Source organism: Vanessa tameamea, chromosome 15 (genome assembly GCF_037043105.1).
Source record: "Vanessa tameamea isolate UH-Manoa-2023 chromosome 15, ilVanTame1 primary haplotype, whole genome shotgun sequence".
NCBI lineage: Eukaryota > Metazoa > Arthropoda > Insecta > Lepidoptera > Nymphalidae > Vanessa > Vanessa tameamea.
In genome coordinates this window covers 3813071-3822302 of record NC_087323.1, presented here as the reverse complement: position 1 = coordinate 3822302, position 9232 = coordinate 3813071, and the positions used below count along the sequence as shown (strand labels likewise).

At 33.8% G+C, this 9232-nt stretch overlaps 2 protein-coding genes across 2 annotated transcripts; one reads left to right on the top strand and one right to left on the bottom strand.

Moving 5' to 3' along the window:
- Positions 1-265: 265 nt before the first annotated feature.
- LOC113399059 (prohibitin-2) lies at positions 266-1546 on the bottom strand. Its single transcript, XM_026638087.2, has one exon. It carries the CDS (start codon positions 1424-1426, stop codon positions 527-529), a length of 900 nt encoding a protein of 299 aa, XP_026493872.1. The 5' UTR covers positions 1427-1546; the 3' UTR covers positions 266-526.
- Positions 1547-2664: 1118 nt separating this feature from the next.
- Positions 2665-8536, top strand: LOC113399174 (E3 ubiquitin-protein transferase RMND5B). The gene is made up of 7 exons (XM_026638252.2): positions 2665-3025; positions 3404-3496; positions 3920-4080; positions 4488-4691; positions 5977-6339; positions 6539-6690; positions 6798-8536. The coding sequence occupies exons 1-7, from the start codon at positions 2890-2892 to the stop codon at positions 6862-6864; spliced, it is 1176 nt and encodes a 391-aa protein (XP_026494037.1). The 5' UTR covers positions 2665-2889; the 3' UTR covers positions 6865-8536.
- Positions 8537-9232: the final 696 nt, after the last annotated feature.

The window sequence follows — 9232 nt, the reverse complement described above, 5'->3', positions numbered from 1 at the left end:
ACCATTATTTTATTCCATCAAACTAGTTAACTTGGTTAAAACTGCAGAGAACATCTAATTTAAAATAAAAAAACGATTCTAATCTACAAGAATACATCTTCTAATATTATTATATTTTTTGCACAAGAGATGAGTTCTCTACCCAACCTTTAGGTTATTTATTGGCTGATAGTTGTCATCATCATATTTATGATTGATTAATCTCAGTCTAAACAAAGTTTTTTTTTCCAAAAAGTAACATATCATATTTCATTTTAAAGTGTCTTGATGTAAAAAAAACAACAATTATTTTTTTACTTTTATTGCAACTGATTTTCATACATTCTAACCCCTACAAACTAAGTAACATAAAATGCATCATACAGAATTTTTAAACATGTAAGTTTATACATACAGAAAATGCATAAATGGCAAACAAATGCTAATTAACTGCTGAAGCAACACCACTTATTATTAGTGCAGTTTCATCATCAGAAAGAGTAGTTGCAGGCTCGGGGCTTATGGCATACTCTTTCTCAGCCTCATGTTACTTCTTTTTTGTAAGCTTTTCTGACAAATCATCAAAGGCGGGATCTTGGAGGTTGATCATCAAACTGTTGCCAGGAAGGAATACTCTATTCTGAGACTGAGCAAGCATTCTTGAAATACTCTGAGCTGCACGGATCTTTCTTAGTTTCAGGTATCCCGGGCTCATACCCATAGCTTTACCTAACATCTCTGCAGCTTCAGCCTCTCCCTCAGCCTGTACAATTTTTTGTTGACGCTCCTGCTTTGCTCTTTCAACTACAAAAGCAGCACGCTGAGCTTCTTGTTGAGCCACTTGTTTGGCTTCTACAGCAGCTGTATATTCTTTTCCAAAACTCAACTCAGTGAGTGAGACATCATCCAAAATTATATTAAAGTCAGCTGCTCTTTCTACCAACTCTCTTCTTATTAATAATGACACTTGCTGTCGCTGAGTGATAAGTTGTGACGCGTTGAATTTGGCTACAACCGATTTTAAAACTTCATTGCAGATTGAGGGCAATACTTTTTCATCATAGTCGGTACCGAGTTGTCTGTACATAATAGATAGGTTGTTAGCATCAGGACGCGAAAGCACTCTCAATGAGATGTTTACCATTTGTAAATCTTTCGATCCTGTCGGTGATGAAATTTTTCGGGGTCGTGATCTAATATCATATATAATAGGATATTGAAACCATGGGATTCGGAAATGTAAGCCCTCTGTCATAACATGCTGTTGCACGCCTCCTATTCTGTTGAACATTATTGCACGATGACCAGCTTCAATAGTGAATAAGGACTGTGAAACACCATAGGCCGCTGCTCCAACTACAGCTGCTACTTTTAAGCCGATGCCAAGACCAGGGGGTCCACCTTTAGCAAACTTTCCTGCCATATCATTAAACTTACTCTGCGCCATCGTTAATCGAGACTTGATTAAGTTTCAATGACTAAAATAAAAATTTATAACCTAACCAACCGCATAAATTGTGCAATACTCAAGGAACGATACGGAACAGATTAAAAATTACAATCTATTTTCTCGACTTACAGATAATAAATAAAATAGACAGATATAAATCTATATTTTTTAAGAAAAATTATAAAAAGTATAAACAAAAATACACTATATATCGTATGAAAAACCAAGTTTTGTTCTAAATGGAGTCCTGGCACATCAAATAATTTCTAACCTTTCTATCGATATCGAAAAATTAATGCTGACAAAAGCAATACAGTTGTATGTGTAATAATATATTCGTTTCACGTATACTTTTATTCTATCCGTACAAAGCGGGTGGTTGCTCAATTATGCGTCACCTAATTTAATAGAGAAACAGATTTAGGCTCATCAAACTTTTTTTATTTACTGTATACTAGTGTTGTATATCGATAGTCCACTATCGATAGACTATCGATAGACTATCGATAATTAAGGTGTAAGCGATACTATCGATAGTCTATCGATAGTATCAATAGTTTTGTGCTATCGATAGCTAATAATTTCCGATAGTATTACTTTCTCAAGATAAGTAATTTAGTAGGCCAACTATAGTGTATATTTAAATAAATGAAATTAAATTTACCAGAATATTTGCTTTTTAGAATTACGACATTTTGTGCGGAATAAGGAATAATGAAAAATTTGAATGTAAAAATATTGTCAATATTTTTTGTGTTTGATTTATCAGTAATATAATAAATACTCATAACATTAAAAAAACTTTTAGGAGGACGGTGGCATTACAATGAAACTTTTTTGTAGTAATCTTGAGTGTAGCGATTAGATTACATAACGAATACATTACTTACATTAAAAAACCAATACTATAAAAAAATCACTGGCTATCGATAGTGCAAAACTATCGATAGTCAAACTATCGATAGTTCTGCAACGCTGCTGTATACCGATTACCGCGGCACTTCTATAATTGTTACTTCTATGTATTTACTATGTAACATGTTTAAATGATTACATGAAATTAATAATTTATTAATTTTTGTATTGTATTTTTTCAGGACGGAAAAAAGAACCGCCTTTATTTATAAAAGAGTGTATTCAAATTATGGGTATACGCGCTCTCTCCATGACGTAGTATTAAAAAAGAAATCCTTTTTAATTATTTCATCTTAAATGGCAATACTTAAGTAAAATGAACGTAAAGTCAAAATTTAAACAACAGACTAAAAATAAAAAGTAGCACATCAAATCAAAGGAAAACGAAGGAAAAATCTTTGTTTTGAGTTAAAAAATTTGAGTCTAATAGAGCTATAACAACATTTAGTAATTGTAAAAACATTTACTTTATAAAGATTAATCTATATATGTGAAAGAACTACGAAAATTTTTCACTCTAACTTTGGTGATCTTATTTAAAAGCAATGGATTCGTGTATAGGAGTTGAACAAGATTTAGACAAAGCTACGACTAAATTCACTGCATTGAATGATCACGCCAGCAAGGTCTTAGAAGATGTTATAAACCAAGTAGAAGAATTGAGAAAAGAAATTTCAAAACGTAAGTACAAATATATTTCTCTAACTTTCTTTGTGTATCGTAATGATTTGGCATTTCTTAAAGAGGACCTATAATACTTTCCCTTGCATATTATATAAAAATCACAAATAAAATTTTAAAATATTGAGGTATTATTTATTTTTAACGGAACATTTAAACTTATTATGTTATGTAAACAAAACTGCACACTGAACACAATAATAACCAAAACAATAAAATAAATAATAGCCTCTAGACTAAGAGAATACAATACTTTAATATTAAAGTTATATGTTGATTAAACACACATTATAACTTTCCACATCAATTCTTGCATCATATGTATTGTGTATGATATTTACTATGTTTTAATTAGCATATTCAAATGTCTCATTTCAGAAGCTCTAAATACACCATTATCACAAAGTCAAGCTAAGGCTGTTAGTGAATTAACAGCCACAGTTAAACAGAGTGTTTTCCAGCTGTCCACAGGTATAAAAAAATTCTTACTTTGTTTTAGAAAACATAAATTCCTATCACATTATTGAACATGAGTTAATTCATTTGTATTATAAAGACTAATAAAGAAAAGGCAACGAAAGAGGACAACAATTATTATAACATATTTTTAACGGTGCATTCTCACAAATCATGTCTGTGTCGTCCACTTTAAATAAAACATTTTTGATATAATAAAATTGACCATCAAAGAAATCTTTCTTATTGTTATGTTCATTAATTTATAGAACCTTTTATTAAATTAACCAGCGAAACCACAGACCAATGGACATAATATTGCTTTAGCATGGCGCATTGGCAATTTAAGGAATTGTTAAAATTTCTTACCATCATGTGCCCATTTTGTTCGTCAACATATGCTGCAAAGAAAATAATAATACTTAAATTTGTTTTTAGATCACCGTGAGTTACATGCAACTGTATCTAGAGTTGGTAAATCTATAGATAGACACTTTATAGCAGACTATGCTGCTGTGGCACCAAAAGCAGAGTCTTTTTGTTCTGACACTAATAGGCCAATTATGGAACAGGCTATAGCTCAACATTTGTACAGACAAGTAAGTATATTAATTAATAAAAATGTTAGTTATAGATATATCAATCACAAATGCAGTTCAATTAATATAAGATGAGATGTTTCAAACAATATATAATACTGTAGTAAATGAGTTGAATATAATAAAATCTTTACATTGTGTTTCATTATTCTATAAATATTTTTGAAGCTATTTGATGGATTTAGAGCTGGCTAAGTAAGGCAAAATCAACATCAATCAACACCAACAACAATCTAGATGCTACCAATATTCAGCTAAAATGACTTTAAAAAAATTCTAACACATACGACAAAGACTAGAGCATTATGGTAGAATGTGCTTCAAATGTTATACTCAGCAAGGAGACTGTGTTCTTTGCATCATATAGAAATGGAAGGTAAGGGTATAATGTACGGTGACCTCGGCAGGGCTTAGAGGAGGTGGGCGACTCGTTGGTGAGCGAGGCGGGCGTGTCGGCGGAGCGCGGCAGCACGTTCGCCCAGCTGCAGCGCTGCGCGGGCGCGCTGGCGGCCGCCGACCCCGCGCCGGCGCTGGCGTGGGCCGCCGCGCGCGAGCACGACCTCGCTCATTCGCCGCTGCCCTTCACGCTACACAGGATGCAGGCGCTCAAGGTGTGAAGCTATTGCGGTATCACTTATATGCATAACATACGAGTGGCACCGATGTCATCACATTAAATGAAACGATGGTTGATGCTCGTTAATATATGGCCGATTAAATTATCGAAAATAAAAGTAGACGAATAATAAAAAAGTGCAATTTTCGAACAAAATAATTCACATGAAAATTAAAACATAATAAAACACCATTTGCAAAATTAGTTCAATAACCTGTAATAACGGCAACGCGGGCGTCACAGTCTCCTTTGACTTCAGCCCTATTATGGCCGTAAGTTAATGACTCGCTAGTATTTATGTAACAATATCTCCGATGTAATAAGATGTTGTAAATTAAAATATTAAAAAAATGACCTGTGGCCAAGTTAATGAATTTATTTGATAGTTTTTTGTGTTTTGTCTTAAAATGTTACATTTTGTTAGGGGTATTATTTAATGCGTTGACGTCACAGCCACATTGAATATACAATCGACAGATCAAAGATTAATTTAGTTGTAATTAGTCACAAATAAACATGCAATCGACTAAGGCTTGTACTTATTTAAGTTTCTCTGTTGGTATTGTTGTCATATTCAGAACCGTCTCAAGCAATGCTGGGGCCCTTGATAACCCATGAATTTGGGGCCCTTTTGGTAGATATTTACTACCATGTACAAACAATTTGCTTATGGTCAGGCCTTGTATAGTTTCAAATAAACGGTGCGGTCATTTTCGTAAATTCGTAGGAATCTAATTGGTTGTACAATCTTATGGCTGTTTTATAGTATATTTCTATATACTATCTATATACTATTTCTTTCATGAAGAGCACGTCTTTCTACTTTTAATATCGACTATCGTCAATAGCTTTTTTGATAAATATTTTAGTTATTTCTTACAAATATATCACTTTCGAAAATGTACATAGCAGTCAACGTGAACACAAACGTGTGAAGCAAATTGTTGGTTCTTCGGGGCCCTCTCAGGCTGGCGGCCCTGGGCAAGTGCCCCATGTGCCCAATTGTAAAGACGGTAATGGTCATATTGGAGATAATGTTGAATATTACTTATCCTCTGTGTTATAATTATTAAAATATTAGGTTGGATCGCTCACATGTTACGACTTACCTTCGATTGCGTAAAAGCCAATATTCGATTTGATCGGCAAGAAGCATATACCTATATCGGAACATGGTGGAATCTGCGAAGGCACTTAAAAGAGTGTCAGTCTGTATACATAGTGTGTGTGCGTGTGTGTGTGTGTCGGTCTGTATATACATAGTGCGCGTCGGTCCGCAGCTGGCGCGCGAGCAAGGCGTGTGCGCGGCGATCGCGTACGCGCGCGCGCAGTTCCCGGCGCACGCGGCGCGGCACGAGCGGCAGCTGCAGGCGGCCGTGTGCGCGCTGGCGTGGTGCACGCCCGCCGCGCCGCCGCCGCCGCCGCAGTATGCGCACCTGCTCGACCCGAAGGCGCTGGGCGCGGAGGCGGCAGAGCTGTTCGTGCGCGAGGCGTGCGCGCTGCTGCGCCTGGCGCCGCACTCGCCGCTGGCGGGCGCCGTGCTGGCGGGCGCGCGCGTGCTGCCCGCGCTGCACGACATCCGCGCCAAGATGTCGCACCCGCACGTGCTGGCCGCCTGGGCCGACGACGAGCTGCCGCTCGAGGTGACATCCTAGACTATTTATTTACACATTATTGCAAGATATACAAAATTCAACTGAATTCAAATAATACTACATCAAAATAAAATCCACTATAATTATTGAATACTCCTCGCAGCTTTATATGAAGCTCATAATAAGCTTAACATTATCTTGTTTCTGTTTATGAAAACCTCATAAACACCTACTCTAACTCTTCCAGGTGGAGCTGGGCGAGGAGGGCGGCGGCTACCACTCGGTGTTCGCGTGCCCCATCCTGCGCCAGCAGGCGTCCGACCACAACCCGCCCATGCGGCTGCTCTGCGGACACGTCATATCGCGAGACGCACTCAACAAGCTCGCCATGGGAGTCAAGTGGGTCGCACTCATATATAACTCTTACTGCCTCATAAGTTTCTAAGCAAATTTTTTATTTATATATTTTTTTTATAATAAAATCAATAATCGAAAACTTGTTACAGATTGAAGTGTCCCTACTGTCCCATGGAACAGTCACCGTCGGAAGCTCGTCAAATATATTTTTCTTAATTTTTTGCAGAGAAGAGAATTTTTGAAAAATACCGATTGTGTTAAGTTTCATTTTCGTTAAATATCAGAGAAGTGGCAAATTGTATTGATCTTGTAATAAAAGCCGGAATAAATGCGAACTTAGCTGATATATACAGGAGCGTTGTTTGTTTATGAATATATATTTTATATTTAATTAATTTAGAGGTTAAGACAAAGAAGCGATAGCAGAACATGAAGTAACACTTCCATGTATGTCTAGCAATATTTTCTTTAATGATAGTCGTCTTCATTATTGATATTCAAAACAGAGGCCAAAAAGTGTAGACTATTTTTATTAAACAATTGACAGATTTGATATAATTTTTTAATAGCTAAGCAAATGTAATTGGTTCAAAAATCAAAGAATTATCTCAAGAAAAGGGTTATCGTACATTGTTTTGTAATTCAACTTATCTAATTATAATTCATATATTTTTTTATGATATAATATGAGAGATAAAACGGAATAATCTGTTCATAAACCAATTACAGGTTAAGAATGCTTGCTATCCCTGATAAACACGCACGGGAGAAAGAGCTAGAATATTTTTAGCCCTGTCAAATTCGTTAAGAGTTTTGTAATAACGTGCAACGTTAAATTTTTCTAAACACGATAATTCAAGTTGAACATAATTGTGGACGTTATTGGTTTTAGTTTGATTGCAATTATTAAATGTATTAATATTTCTAAAATGAATAAATTTTTAAGCAGACGGTATACGGACATGACGCATCTTAGTCGTCTAAATTAAATTTCAGTAATTAAACTAACAGTTTAAAATATATTTTCGTACGGAACGCTCACGGAACACGGTTTTGAAACGGCAACGTTACATGAAGCGAACTGTACTATAAAGTGTCCAGAATATATACGTTGATAATATATGTCTTATGATTGATGAAACTTTATTCTTCTAAGAAATTTAGCAGAGTAGTTCAGTAATTAATAACGTCTCAGTTTTTGTAGATATCTTTTATTAAAAATGATTGTACTGTTAAATGTTTAGCGTAGAACAAGACGAAATTTATAAAAGATCTATACAATTATTATATATTATGGTAGTACTGTAAATAAAAAAAAACACTTCGTGAAATAAAAAAGCATATAAAAATGTAAGATAAAATTATGTATTATAGAATATATAATACATAATTTTATTTAATTTATAAAGTAAACAACGTAGGATTTTAAAATAATCATTAACAAGTAACAACTGATATTATAAATAGCACTGATTATTCAAAATTGCTTAGCAAATGTAAAACATATCGAAAGCAATAATTATTCTTTCAATATGAAGAATTTAACAATGATGTAGTAAAAACATAGCGTCTTTACTTATTAAGTTTTATAGCGGGCGTAAAGTACTTATGACGCTGTCTCCTTTCGAATGTCTACGAATAATTGCTGCTTGCTGTCACAGAGACAGAGAGAAAAATTATTGTGTTAATATTCACCGCTATACAACTTTAAATATTATAATTACTGGTATATATTAAATAACTGACGATTACATTTTTTTCGAACGTATTTAAAAATATTTAGACTTAATAATATAAAAGTAAACTAGTAAGCGTTATCATTGTGTAAATATGTCTCGCGAGTTTCTGTTTATTTGTATAATTTTTTTAATAAATTGAATTTAGTATACATTTTTATTTCTCTCCCCTTCGCGGCTATATACAAAGCATATATTTATTTTAGTCAAAAAAATTCTGATTCATTTTTATCTTGTATTGAAGAATAAAAACGCTATATGTTTAAAACAAAAGATTTATAGAAGTTAATTTCTAATTTTCTGTCAATATAAAAGAACTAACGAACCCCACTTCTAACTTTAATGAACATCTTAAGACTAGTCTATCCTTTGTATATAATATATTATAAAATTGTTATAAAAATAATACTTTATGCAAAATGTAAAATACCCATATTTAATATTGTAAGTATTTCAATCTTTTTATTTAAGAAATACTACTTCTAATAGAAGGTTGCGGACGCATCAATTTTATAAAGTTTTTAATTATAAACCCGGTATATTTAAAAGTTGATAAGATTACTTTCTTTATTATATTTAAATCTGTAGATAGATTTATAAAATAGTAAATCCTATACGTCCAGACTTGAAATTATATCTATAGTTTAAGGGTGTAAGATTAATAATAAGGATGCAAAAAATATATTTGGGATTGCATTCCTGTGAATTATACTCGAATGATTGTTATATTTTACTAACAAACGTTGCGGATGGGCTAGTAGACCAATAACTGTATCGTATAGATCAAATGAGATGAAAGTAGTCAAAATTAACTTTAGATGAGTATTTTATTTAATATAGAAGTTTAC